Source organism: Phyllobates terribilis, unplaced genomic scaffold (genome assembly GCF_046119375.1).
Source record: "Phyllobates terribilis strain yellow unplaced genomic scaffold, ASM4611937v1 Scaffold_2__4_contigs__length_985480577, whole genome shotgun sequence".
NCBI lineage: Eukaryota > Metazoa > Chordata > Amphibia > Anura > Dendrobatidae > Phyllobates > Phyllobates terribilis.
The window spans coordinates 468,140,505-468,155,711 of record NW_027362762.1 but is presented as its reverse complement, the minus strand read 5'-3'; the positions used below and the strand labels follow the sequence as shown (position 1 = coordinate 468,155,711).

At 38.3% G+C, this 15,207-nt stretch overlaps 1 protein-coding gene across 2 annotated transcripts in view; it reads left to right on the top strand.

The window, feature by feature from the left end:
* The window catches only part of CSMD2 (CUB and Sushi multiple domains 2), a 1,528,443-nt gene that overhangs the window by 1,127,397 nt on the left and 385,839 nt on the right, over positions 1-15,207 (top strand). Inside the window, exon 13 of one of the 2 annotated variants that reach the window (XM_073665735.1) lies at positions 12,555-12,737. The exons of the other annotated variant lie outside the window; for it this stretch is intronic. Within the exon in view, the coding sequence (XP_073521836.1) occupies positions 12,555-12,737 (183 nt within the window). The remainder of the gene's footprint in view (positions 1-12,554; positions 12,738-15,207) is intronic. 2 annotated transcript variants of the gene reach the window in all.

Below are 15,207 nucleotides of genomic sequence, written 5' to 3'. Positions count from 1 at the left end.
ATACTCCCAGAGCAGCATGAGACGAGGCATTATCATGCATGAAATGATCTCGATGGTCCAGATGGATGGAGTGGAGGATGGCTGGTTGATGGACACCCCATGCAAACACGGCTACGGCGCTAACAAGGAGGAGGTGGAGTAATGTTTTGGGCTGGAATCATGGGGAGAGAGATTGTCGGCCCTTTTAGGATCCCTGAAGGGGTAAAGATGAACTCCATAATGTATGTTGAGTTTCTCAAACAGCACTTCCTTCCATGGTTCAAGAAGAAGAACCGTGCATTCCGCAGCAAGATCATTTTGATGCATGATAATGCCCCGTCTCATGCTGCACATAACACATCTGCATCTCTGGCTGCTATGGGCATAAAAGGGGACAAACTTATGGTATGGCACCCATGCTCCCCTGACCTCAACCCCATTGAGAACCTCTGGAGCATCATCAAAAGCAGTGTCTATGATGGCGGGAGGCAGTTCACATCTAAGCAACAGCTCTGGGAGGGTATTCTGTCCTCATGCAAAACAATTGAAGCAGAAACCATCCAAAACCAGACAAATTCAATGGACGAGAGAGTTCAGAAGCTCCTTTCGAACAAGGGGTCCTGTGTGCAAATGTAACATCACCTAGAATAAAGTTTTGAGTTGAAAACTGTTTGATTTCAGTTTGTAATAACCTGCTAATGCTTAGAATTTCAAAAATTACCATTTTTTTGTTCTTTATTAAAATGAAAAGGTTGAAAACTCTGCTGTGCATAATAATTTGGAACATGCATTTTGAGTGCAGTTTGAGTTTTTTATTTTTTTAAAAATATACTGTTATCATAGGCAGTTTGTACAAAAACCTTTCAATTGTACTCTAATAGTTATTTGACTGGAAAATTACAATGACTGCAATTCATATAGGTAATTTGGGAAAATCTGAGAAAATATTATTTGCATAATAATTTGGAACACAGTGTATTCCTTTGAGAATCTGTCGTAATTTCAAAAAACAGGTGGACAAATAAAAACACAGGAGTTGTGATTAACTCCAAGCACTGATTAGACAAGAATGGCTTGCTATCAGTCAGGATTTGGCCCAGGGGCTGATATCTACCATGCAAGGGGGAACTTCAGAAGTTTTGAAAAATAAGGGTTAACACTGTAAATATTGAGTCTTTGCATAAACTTAATGTATTTATCAATAAAAGTGTAACAACGTGAAAAGCTTAGAATTTTACTTCAGAAACCATAGAAACATATGACTAAAAGGTTGAAAAACAATGAAACAGCAAACTTTGCGAAAAACAATATTTGTTTCCGTCTCAAAACTTTTGGCCAAGACATATACATATAATACATTTAGTACATTGTAAAAGCTTTCTGTTCCTTGTACTGTATGTCAACAGTACGTTGTTTCCTTACACAGCCATCTGATCGCAGAAGGACATAAATGCAGATCATGAGAAATTAGCCATAAAGACGTTGTCCACTACTTGGACAACCCCTTCTCATTAGTGTTGATCGAGTATGTATCATTAACCCTTTCTGGTGAGCACACTCGGGTGCTCACCGAGTATTTTGGCATGCTCGGGGTTTCATTCACTGTCGCCACGCCTGGAAGTGTCACGGCTCATAGACAGCTGTGACACATGCAGAGATTGCAATTAGACAGGCAATCTCTGCATGTGTCACAGCTTTCTAACAGCCGTGACACTTGCAGGCCGTGACCCCGAGCACGCCAAAATATTTGGCGAGTACCCGAGCATGCTCGATGTAAAGGGTTAATGATACAAACTCGATCATCACTACTTCTCATACCCCATGCTTGGACCGATAAAATAAAAACCTTATACTCACCTCTCGTGCCAGAGTCATTCCAGCGGTGTCAGCACTTGCGGTCCCGGGGCTCTCGTTCGGTTGTTATGACATGTGAGCCTGGCGCCCAATCAGCGCTTGCATCACTGGCCCCCCCTTCGGACAAATTGAACTTCAAGAGGAAGTCAGGGCTGCAGCAGCGCTCTCATTTCCTCTTGATGTTCGATATGTCTGAAGATGGAGCCAGTGATGCCAGCGCTGATTGGGTGCCAGGCTTACATGTCATAACAACTGCACAAGATCCCTGGGAAGGCGAGTGCCAACACCGCTGGAATGGCGCAGGCACAGGTGGTGAGTATAAGCTTTTTATTTTTTTATTTATCGGGGCCAAATATTTAGATCAAGAAGATTTAGATCCTAGTAGTGGACAACCCCTTTAAACCGATTCTCCAGACATGATATTTATGAACTAGAATTGTGAATTAATTTATTAGAATAACTGCAAGGATCTTTGATGGCAGCTGGATATATACATTGAATAGAGCTGCACTAGTCAGCTCTGCTTCATGTGTAATGGTGGCTGTCAGGTAATGTAGATCCGTTCCTATTCTCCTGAGTGAGAGCAGATCTGCAGTACTCGGCAGTGACCCCTACACATTAAATGAAGCTTGTCAGTTCAGCTCCATTCAAAGTCTATATCTGGCCGCCGAAGGATCTAATAACAGATGATGAGCGATGGTGCAGGATGTAGAACTGTGGAACACCCACAAATATGAAATTAATGACCTATCCAAGGGATAGTTCATCAGTATCATATGCCTGGAGAATTATTTTAATACTAACCTAATTTAATAAGTATAGAGAATCTATGTTTTTTAAAAACTTTGTACCTAATATATTCTTGCTGTTATTAGGTACTCTAATGACATATATAAACTCTAATGATATATATCCTCTCAGTAGAGAGGATAATAAATTTCACTATTACAGCATGGTTTCTACATTGTAGCAGATGTTTCCTGCTACTGTTACATCATTTTCTGAAAGCAATAGGCAGGTTTCAGTTGGCAGTAGGTACATAAATGCTAAGCATATCTATTATATCACCTAATTAGGTGCCTAAAATATTTTATTGACCATTAGGTACTTTGATATATACTCTCTCAGTAGCCCACATTTACAGTATTAATTTTCTGTTGGAAGCTTGACCAGTTAGCTGATGGAAGAAATGGATCATCTGATCCAATTATAATATATAAATATTGGACATATACGTCTTTATTAACCAACTTGTCTTATTAATTCTAGGGCCATTTAGCATTATCTCTTTGAATGAGAATAACATTGAGTACTGCCTATAATTCTGTACAAGTCAAGCCAGACTAAAAAGTTTGTCTACAGTTTACCATACAAGTCATGCAGGACAAAAAAGTGATATATTAGTAATATAGCATTAGTATAGTCAATAGAACAAAGTCTTTACTTATCTCCCAATTTTAATGTCTGGCATTATTACAAATTCAAAGGTGGTGAGGGCAGTCCTGCAGGCTAATAAAACTTCAATTCGATCTCATGCACTAATTAAAATGCAGCCGGGGAAAATGTATTTAAATGTTATTCTTCTTATAGTTTAATGAAGTTACAAGAGCCTCTCAGTATCTTTCAATGACAATAATTTCTTTTTGTAATCTTATATGTATGTAATTAGTTATTGTATATGTGTGTTTCTCGTTAGTAGACACGGAAAGCTTTTTTTCTATCTACGGTTGACCTATTAGTATAATGGGAAAATTATTCATGAAAATTCCCTTTGCTGCACGGTATCCATAAAGACTACTTACTCATTCCCAAGTGCTACCTAAATAAAGATCTGGGTGGTCCTTGTTCTCATTTCAGAGATCCACCTAATGTATGAAGTCTTAAAGACTGTCAATGGAAATCAAAAAGAGCTAAAGCCATCCAACCAAGCCAAAGTGACCTCAAGTTGCATAGTCACTAACTCTAGTGTTTCACCTCTACATGTGCCTAGCCAGGCCTCAAATGAAATTGGGAAGAGATAGGAACCACGGTTATCTCATAATAAAATTCATGTTTCATGTCACAGGTCATACATCACGGCAAGACTGAGCACAACAACAAGATGCAAGGTTGTTATACTGCATCAGTAAGGTCTCTCCCAGGCAATGATTTCAAAGTAGACTGGGCTTTCAAAATGTGTTATTCAAGCTCTTTTGATGATTCACCAAGAAATGAGCAATGTTGAGGATCAGTGGTCTCAGTGGTCAGCCAACGAAACTTAGTGCAGCAGGCTAAAAACACATCATTCACCCTTCCATTTAGAATTGGAAGATGTCCAGCAGTGCCATCAGTTCAGAACTGGCAGTAATTAGTGGAACATAAGTACACCCATCTACTGTTCAGAGAAGGCTGGCCAGAATTGGTCTTCATGGAAGAACTGCAGCCAAAAACCACACCTATGATATGGAAACAAGACCAAGTGACTCAACTATGCATGAAAACATAGGAACAGAGGTGCAGAAAAATGGCTCCAGGTTGTCAAAATTTGAAATATTTGGCTGTAACAAAAGGCAGTTTGTTCATTTAATTGCGGGAGAGCGATGCCATAATGAAGCAGGTAGTAATTAAACATGGTGAAGGTTCTTTCAAAGTCTGAGGCTACATTTAAGAAAATGTATGAATGCTAAAAAATACAGGCAGATACTTACCCATCATGAAATGCCATCAGGAAAGTGTCTGACTGGCTCCAAATTTATTCTGCAGTATGATAACGACGAGAAGAACAAGAAATCCTGGAAGTGATGACATGGTCTCTGCAGAGCCCTAATCTCAATATCATCGAGTCTGTGTGGGATTACATGAAGAGACAGAATGATTTGCATAAGCCTACATTCACAGAAGATCTGTGATTATTTCTCCAAGATGTCAAGAACTTTTCTACAAGTTGATTATATAGAACCTGAATCAGTTTGCTCCATGGATAGTTCGTATTGATCAAAAATAAGGCAGAGGAAACACTGACATGCTAGTGTGGTTTTAATCATTTACCACAGATCGCATCCCATATTTACCCCTCTTGGTAATATGGTAATTGCTATGTGTTATCCCTATAGGGGTGTGAACACCTCTTGTTAGATTTATTACCAAAGTACCACACAGGAAACATCTCATGATGGGTAAAACCACTGAGGTGTCTCAAGACCTTTGCAACCTTATTGTTGCAAAATATGCTGATGGAATTGGCAGAAGGATTTCTAAACTACTGAAGGATCCAGTGAACACTGTTGGAACCATAATCTGGAAGTGGAAAGAACATCATTTCACCATAAACCGGCCAAGAGCAGGTACTCTCCTCAAGATTTCAGATAGAGGAGTGACAAGAATTATCAGAAAATTTATCTAAGAGCCAAGGACCACCTGTGGAGAACTACAGAAAGATATGGAATCTGCTGGTATATTTGTTTCAAAGAAAACTATAAGTAATCCACTCCATGTCCTGTATGAACGTTGACCACGCAAGACTCCATTGCTGAACAAAAAGCATGTTCAAGCGCCCTTAAAGTTTGTTCAAAAACCTTTAGACAAGCCTGTGAAATACTGGGAGAATATAGTCTGGTCAGATGAGACCAAAATTTCAATCTTTGGATGCCATAATACACACCATATTTTGAGGCCAAAAGGCGCTGCATATGAACCCAAAAACACCATACCAACAGTGAAGTTTGGAGGTGACAACATCATGGAGTGGGGCTGTTTTTCAGCAGATGGCACTTGCAAATTTCATATAATTGAAGGAAGGATAAATGGTCAAATGTACCAAGACATTCTCGATAAAAATCTGCTGCCATCTTCCATAATTATAAAGATGAAAAGAGGGTAGACATTTCAGGAAGACAATGATCCCAAAAACACAGCCAAGGAAACTCTCAATTGGTTTCAGAGAAAGAAAATAAAGCTGTTAGAATGGCCCAGCCAATCACTGGACCTGAATCCAATAGAAAATGTATGGAAGGAACTAAAGGTCAGAGTTCATAGAAGGAGCCCACAGAAGATTCAGGATGTGAAAAGTATGTGGAAGAATGGGCCAAAATCACACCTGAGCAATGCCTGCGATTTCTTTTTTCAAACAGGAGGCATCTTAGAGCTGTCATCAGCAACAAAGGCTTTTGTATAAAGTATTAAATGCATTTCAGTAAGAGTGTTCAATACTTTTTCCCTGTGTTATTTCTCGTTATTTCACATAACTTAATTTACAGACTTTTATGGTTTGATTTCTTTGCGTATGTGGATTGGGTGCGTTGTTACCGACATCTGGTAGGAATTGTATGTCAATAACACCTTTAGAAATAGATTTACTTAGAAAAATTGTTGACTTGTTCAATATTTATTTCACTTATATACATATATATATATATATATATATATATATATATATATATATATATATATATATATATATATATATATATACACAGTGGATAGGGCATCAATGTAAAAGTAGTGGACAACTTCTTTAAAGTGCTTTTCTCTGCAATCAGACCTCTACTATGGGCCATACAGGTATGTATAGATTTACTATTCTATACCCTGTATGGCCATAGTAGAGGTCTGATATCGCCCAGGGGGGTCACAGATTCCCTTTAAATATGAGTGTCTCAGCAAAGGGTCTGTAACCATTCTTGACTGGCCCAGCCAGAGCCCTGACCCATGACCATGGGATATTTCAGTTTTTCCTTTTTTAATGAATTTGCAAAAATTTCTACATTTGTGTTTTTTTTCAGTCAAGATGGGGTGCAGAGTGTACTTTAATGAGAAAAAAAATTAACTTTTTAGAATTTACCAAATGACTGCAATGAAACAGAGTGAAAAATTTAAAGGGGTCTGAATACTTTCCGTACCCACTGTGTATATACAGTATATATATATATATATATATATATATATATATATATATAACCTTTAATACAATAAATATATATATGAATAAAAAATACATTTTTCACTTGTAGGTATGGGTAATATTAAGTAGTAGTAGTTTTTTATATACACTTATTTTAATTTATTATATTAAAGATTATATTATAGCATTTCTCACACATTTTACTGACTTGGCCTTTAATTGTGAGCTAGAAGAGATTTAGAGGCACCTTTCCCTAAAAAGCACAGTTTTGCTGGAATATACAGTGGGGAAAATAAGTATTTGATACACAGCTGATTTTGCAAGTTTTCCCACCTACAAAGAATGGAGCGGTCTGTAATTTTTATTGTAGGTACACTTCAACTGTGAGAGACAGAATCTAACAAAAATCCAGAAAATCACATTGTATGATTTTTAAATAATTAAATTGCTTTTTATTGCATGAAAAAAGTATTTCATCACCTATCAACCAGCAAGAATTCTGGCTCTCACAGACCTGTTAGTTTTTATTTAAGAAGTCATCCTACTCTGCAATCATTACCTGTATTAATTGCACCTGTTTGAATTTGTTACCTGAATAAAAGACACCTGTCTACACAATCAATCACACTCCAACCTCTTCACCATGGCCAAGACCAAAGAGCTGTCTAAGGACACATGGGACAAAATTATAGACCTGCATAAGGCTGGGATGGGCTACAGGACAATAGGCCAGCAGCTTGTTGAGGAGGCATCAACTGTTGGCGCAATTATTAGAAAATGGAAGAAACACAAGATGATTGTCAATCTTCCTTGGTCTGGTGCTCCATGCAAGATCTTGCCTTGTGAGGTAAGAATGATTCTGGGAAAGGTCAGGAATCAGCCCAGAACTACATGGGAGGACCTGGTGAAGGACTTGAAGAGAGCTGGGACCGCAGTCTCAAACATTACCGTTAGTAACACACTACGCCGTCATGGATTAATATCCTGCAGGGCATGCAAGGTCCCTCTGCTCATGCCAACATATGTCCAGGCCCATTTGATGTTTGCCAATGAACATATGCATGGTCCATAGGAGGCATGGAAGGTCAATTCCACTTTTGGTGTCAATTCCACTCACCATGTTTGGAAGAATAAGGATGAGAACAACTCCAAGAACACCATCCCAGCCGTGAAGCATGGTGGGGAAAACATCATACTTTTGGGGTGCTTTTCTGCAAAGGGGACAGGACGACTGCACCGTATTGAAGAGAGGATGGACGGGCGCATGTATCTGGAAATTTTGGCCATCAACCTCCTTCCCTCAGTAAGAGCATTGAAGATGGGTTGTGGCTGTGTCTTCCAGCATGACAATGACCCGAAAGACACAGCAAGGGCAACTAAGGAGCTGTTCCGTAAGAAGCATTTCAAGATCCTGGAGTGGTCTAGCCAGCCTCCAGACCTGAACCCAATATAAAATCTATTGAGGGAGCTGAAACTGATTGTTGCCCAGCAACAGTCCCGAAACCTAAACAATCTGAAGAAGATCTGTATAGAGGAGTGAGCCAATATCCCTGCTGCAGTGTGTGCAAACTTGGTCATGAACTACAGGAAATGTCTGACCTCTCTAAATGCAAACAACGATTTCTGTAACAAATAATAAGTTATGTTTTTCTATTATATCAAATACTTATTTCATGCAATAGTATGCAATTTAATTATTTAAAAATCATACAATCTGATTTCATGGATTTTTTTTTAGATTCTGTCTCTCACAGTTGAAGTGTACCTATGATAAAAATTACAGACCTCTTCATTCTTTGTAGGTGCTAGCCGAGTAGCTTAGGCCTGCTCGAAAACTATGTTCGAGTCGTCGCAGCTGCATGTCTTGCAGCTGTTAGACAGCTGCAATACATGCAGGGATTGCCTGTTTGTCAGTAAATCCCTGCATGTCTCGCGACTGTCAAATGGCAGCGAGACATGCAACCGCAGCGACTCGAACATATTTATCGAGCACACTGAAGATACTCGGTTAGGACTCGAGCATGCTCGGATAACTCCTTATCTGAGCACGTTCGCGCATCACTAAACACAAGTAAACAAAAAATGCAGTTTTTAAATGAAGGTAAGGGAAAAAGAAACCCAAACATACAGGGCCCTGTGTGAAAAAGTGATTGCCCCCTAAACCTAATAACTGGTTGGGCCATCCTTAGCAGCAACAACTGCAATCAAGCATTTGCGATAACTGACAATGAGTTTTTTACAACGCTCTGGAAGAATTTTGGCCCACTCATCTTTGGAAAATTGTTGTAATACAGCCACATTGGAGGGTTTTTGAGCATGAATCGCCTTTTTAAGGTAATACCACAGCATCTCAATCTGATTAAGGTCACGACTTTGACTAGGCCACTCCAAAGTCTTAATTTTATTTTTCTTAAACCATTCAGAGGTGGTCTGGCTGGTGTGTTTTGGATCATTGTCCTGCTGCATAACCAAAGTGTGCTTTAGCTTGAGGTCATGAATGGCTGGACATTCTCCTTTAGGATTTTTTGGTAGACAGCAAAATTCTTAGTTTCATTTACCACAGCAAGTCTTCCAGGTCCTGAAGCAGCAAAACAGCCCCAGACTATCACACTACCACCACCATATTGTACTGTTGGTATAATGTTCCTTTTCTGAAATCCTTCATAACTACTATGCCAGATGTAATGGGACATACACCTTCCAAAAAATCAACTTTTGTCTCGTCAGGCCATAGAGTATTCTCCCAAAATCTTAGTGATCATCAAGATGTTTTCTGGCAAAACTGAGATAAGCCTTTATGTTCTTTTTGCTCAGCAGTGGTTTTCATCTTGGAACTCTGCCATGCATGCCATTTTTGCTCAGTCTTTTTCTTATGGTGGAGTCATGAACACTGGTCTTTACTGAAGCAAGTGAGGCCGGCAGTACTTTGGATGTTGTCCAAAGTGGGGTCTTTTGTGACCTCTTGGATAAGTCATCAAGGCACTCTTGGTGTAATTTTGGTCGGCCGGCCACTCCTGGGAAGGTTCATCACTGTTCCATGTTTTCACCATTTGTGGATAATCGCTCTCACTGTGGTTCGTTGGCGTACTAGAGCTTTAGAAATGAATTTATAATCTTTTCCAGACTGATAGATCTCAATTACTTTGTTTCTCATTTGTTCCTGAATCTAGCTTTTGATATTCTTTTGGTCTATTCACTTTGTCAGGCAGGTCCTATTTAAATAATTTATTGATTGAGAACAAGTGTGGCAGTAATCAGGCCTGTGTGTGGCTAGGAAAATTGAACTACTCTTCTCAAAGATGTGATAAACCACAGCTAATGTACGTTTTAAGGAGGGAACAACCACTTTTTCACACAGGGCCCTGTTGGTTTTGATTTCTTTTTCCCTTAACAATAAAAACCTGCATTTCTTGTTTACTTGTGTTATCTTTGTCTAATATCTACATTTCTTTTTTGATCTGAAACATTTAAGTGTGACAAACATGCAAATGAATAAGAAATCAGGAAGGGGATAAACACTTTTTCACACCACTGTACATGTATACTGTCCTCAGCATTGACATTGCAACACAAGAAGAAAAAGTTGTTGAATTATTGAAATAAAAAAGTCGATAGACATGTTATTGATATGCAAGTGATGAAAAAATAGAAACAAAATTTTTAATACATCGTGCAGAAATAAACGCACTCGTACGCCTTGGCATGCTACCAATGAGGTTAAAGGGTCACATGAAAACATGCTATTAACTTGCAGATATGGGTTAATCTGCAGGTTAATACTGCTTTGAACTTACCCAACGCCGGTACTTAGACCCCCTTTGCCTGTAGGAAATTAACTTTATTCCTCCCGGAAGCGTTTCAGTCATGGGGGCCATGCCGGCACAGTTTCAGTAACTGCTCTGTGTATAGGGAGCTGCGGCTGTAAACCCGGACCCGGCTCTGAGTTTCAGTAGCTCAAGATTAGGACCGGCTGGCAGTCAGTGCAGGGGACTTGGTTACAGTCACCGCTGTCCATACTTAGAACGGTGACTGAAACTGTGCACCATCTCCATGACTGAAACTCGAATGCCACTGTATATATATGTGCTGTGGTCAGATCAGACCAAAATGTAACTTTTTGGCAACCAAGGTAAGTGCTATGTCTGGCACCAAACCAACATATCTTATCACCCTAAGAACACCATCCCCACAGTGAAACATGGTGGTGGCAGCCCCATGATGTGGGGATGTTTTTTGGCAATACTGTATACATACCCAAGTGAGTCGACCAGTATGCACCAACTTTGAGAACATGTAAAAGAGACCTGCGATCAGATGTTGGGCAAGACATGCTTGAATCTGATTGAGAGCATGCCCAGAAGGATTCAGGCAGTGTTGAAAACCAAAGGTGGATTTACCAAATACTAACAAAATAATAAAAATTTAAATTTAGATTTTTAGGAGCAAAATAGTAACAATACAGTGACATGACAAGAATCTGCATAACCATATACTAAATAGTTGCAAGTCAAATTTATGTATGAGATAGCCCAGATAAAGATCTATAAAATTATGGTAGTCTCACGTATGAAGCAGTAGTGGATGGTGAGATATGGAGCCTGAAAGTCAAAAGTTCAAAACATTGTTACCCTTTTGCTCTTCACTATATATATATTTTGTTCCTATACTTAGGACATGTTTATGTTATGTGTCTGTTTTGTGGCCACCATGTGGTTGTTGTTAGTTGAGGGTTTTGCTAGCATGTTGCGTTAATGTAATAAGCTTGTACAATATAAAATTGGGGTCAATAATTACATTTGCAGAAAGTTAAGGATTGAACATGACTTGACTAAGGCTTGAGTAAGGGTTAACTTGTATTAAGGTTAATTTGTATTTCCATGTATAAGATTCAAAAACAGTGGACTTTTGCCAAGATTTTGCAACATGTGAACATAGCCTAAAAGTACATGTGATAAAAACACTAAACACAATATTAACATATCCTCGACTTTTCAGTGCTCATTCTCAAGCACTTCAGCATCTCTCAGTTTGGACAGCTCCTATTAAATCAGTACTCTTGGGAGGATTGTATGTATCTGTGTATGTTCAGTATAGTGGAAACTGCAGTCAACATTTTCTACTTAACCTTGAATATAAAACATCTGTTTCTTAAAAGTAATCTTTTTATATAATAAATCACCATAATAGTTCTCATTATATAATCATACATTTAAGGCATGCTGCTGGGAAATATATATGTAAGGAAGGATTTAAACAAGGCACACTGCATTACCCTTACCAAGGGGAACTAGGGTTTACTGTATAAAGCCGAGAACTTCTGTGGATTACATTATTATATGCAAACACATGTATAATATTCATTGTCCTGGTACTGAAACAGAGGTAAGAGGTAATTGAGGCAAAGTTCCTTTCCTGCTTTTGTCTCAAGTGATTAAAAATTATCAAGCAAAAAAGCCTGAAGACATACAGAATATTGTGTTTGATTACCGCTCTTCTGCTCTGCACCATAGAATTGAATACTTACTTAACACCAGCTGCTTCTGAACCTGAGCGTTTTGTAGCTCCTCATCTCATTCTCCACCTCTAAGTGTCAGACGATGGTGCTTATTGATATTGATTGTGGGTATATTCTTTTATTCTTGTAGTGTAAATGTGATCATGTGCTTAAAAACATATGCCAATATGTGATAGATTTACAAAGCCAGTGGCAAATATAACATTATGATTGCAAAATGGTAAAGATGGTGGCACGTCTACCAAAGGAGATGATTAAAAAGGTTAGAAATGTCCCACACCAAGCAAAAGGTACTCAGTACATTTCATTTTTTTTCTTGTCTTTCAGAAATAGACCAGGGGAGCTGCGGAGACCCAGGAATCCCAGCATTCGGAACAAGAGACGGTTCAAGATTTCGACATGGAGACACTCTGGTATTCCGGTGCCAGCCAGCATTTGAGCTGGTTGGGCAGTCAACAATCACATGCCAAAAGAACAGCCAGTGGTCTGCCAGAAAACCTAGTTGTGTGTGTAAGTGAGGAGAGAAGTCTGTGTGTGTGTAAAACCAGGCCAGCCAGACAGCAATGGGTGCCACGCACCCACTCATCTTTCCACCCTCCCCTACCCTCCCCAAGGCAATAAGGACTCGGAGTGCCATGCAAATGAAAATACTAATCGCATGCTAATAACATTCATATTCCATTTTCAGCAGTAATTTAAGCCGCTCAACGAGGGAGAGGTGCAGCTGGAGTTACTGCCTCTCTAGGAGAACCTTATTTTTTATCATGAAATATTCATGTTTTAATTTAGGAGAAGAGAATTTCCGCAATCAGGCAGTTTTTAAATGTACCTTGTACTGCATTTTTAGTTGAATTAACACTATCGATGTTGGTTCTGGTTTTTATGGCAACCTCTCTAGATTGCTTTCTATATGACAGAGCTTGTCACGAACTTAAGGTAAACATCCAACAGGTACTTCAGAAAGGTGTAAGGTTAGAGTCATGGCAATGTAATTAGACCTGTAGGGACATTGTCATTGTAGAACTGTTGATGAATAAATCCATATTATATCTATTCATGTGCTCTGTTCAGTGCAGCTACCAGAAGCCATTGCTGTGATGTTTTGTTTCTTAAGACGTTAATAAATTTCAGGGAGACTTTGCTCCTAAATTGTTTTTAAGTAAAGTCACTGATGTATCTATTAGAATATTTTTATTAGTCTGTGTAATATTATAATATGGTTACATAGGATACTAAAAGATTTCTGATCTCCAAAGAAACCTAATTTCAGGACAATCCATTTAGAGTAAATATCAAATCTAAGATCATGATGAAAGGTACGTCAGTAGTACTCCATCCTCCACATTATAGAGTTCGCAAATGCAACTTTTAGCCTCCAACTAGATTCAGCAGGAGCCGACACTGGGAATATGTCCCATATGTAAACATGACCATAGTTACACCATTAATTTGTAACTGTATCTGATTTTATGTTTATAAAATATGGAAACTATATATATTTAAAGAGTGTAATTTATAATGGGAACATTGACAAAATTTTGACCCTATAAATATAATGTATGTTCTGGTATGAACAACCCCTTTAAAAGGTTATTCTTAAGTTGCCTCTTGAGCAGCACACAGTTCTGCAGTCTCCTTACATCCTAGTTACTGTCAGGGTCGGCTCTCCTCCTTGAGTTCAGTGGAGAATGACTGGAATGTCAGGAGTTAACTCTTCTCCTTGACTGTAACTACTGCACACACTTGGTTAGGCTGTTGTGGTCGAGTGCCATTGAACACTATGTAAGATAAAAGCTCTTATACAGGAGAACCACAGTAGAAAGAAAAAGAATGTCAATTGCAAACTTCCTCAATTCCTTTTTTTAATTAAGGAATATGGTGTTTAAGGGGGCTTAAAGGCCCATGTTCCACAAAAACATATAAATGCCTATACACAAGTATAACTAATAGTGTAGCATATAATGAATGCTAAGGGCCCTGAATACAGACCAGACTGAACATGTTGTCCATATAAGTTTTGAAGTTAATTGTGTAAGAGTGAGGCCCATGAGTCTAACTATAAATGGTGCAAAGGTTGCCAAGGCCCTTGAATCTTGTAGGGGCTCCAAAGGTCCCTTTTGTTTTCTATTGTAAGACCATTATTGAAAAGGATACATGATGGTCGTGAGACCCTTTTTCAGATTTTAAACTAGGAGCTTCAAGTTACTTACTACTTTTGTAGTACCCAATTCCAAATGTTGCTACTTTGCCCAATTATTCTCCTGCTTGTAGAACGATGTATGTAGATTATGGGGAGAATTACTAAGACTGGTGTTTCCTTGTCTCTTAATAAATTTGTACTTCCATCAGAAATTGAAACCTTTGCTTCCTATGAGCAGGTGTAGATTATCACTACTTTTTCTGGTGAAAGTTTTAATAAATTAAATACATTTTAGGTCATAAAACTGTCTCAAATCCAATAATAAATTTTCCCCTACAATATATGATTATAAGTATATATGGAAAAAATGTTTTTTTTTTGTTCTATTTCTGAAGAAGATTAAGACATGTTTTCATTTCATTTTATGTAGATGAATAACGAGGCATATATAATAACTGAAGCACGACAAATATTGTTTGCGAAGGGTTTACAGCCATAGAGTCCAGTACAGTTTATTTTTTATTAAGCAGCTTTTTAAAATTTGTTGAGTATTTTTACCTTGCTTTAGTCACACATTAAATTGTTTTTCGGTTTACATCATGCTGAGATTAGACAAGTCTCACTTCCTCAGGGAGAACTCAGGGGGTTCTATGTGTATTAATTATAGGTATTTACTTTTTATTTTTCAACTCCAGAAAATATCTCCAGGGATTAATGTGTACCAAGAATTTGGAAACATTAAAAAGGCAACCAATTACCTTGAAATATCGCAAGATAGTAAAATATATTTCACAATTATGTCAAAAGAGGGTAGTTTTCCTCTTGAGAAAAGAACTTGGG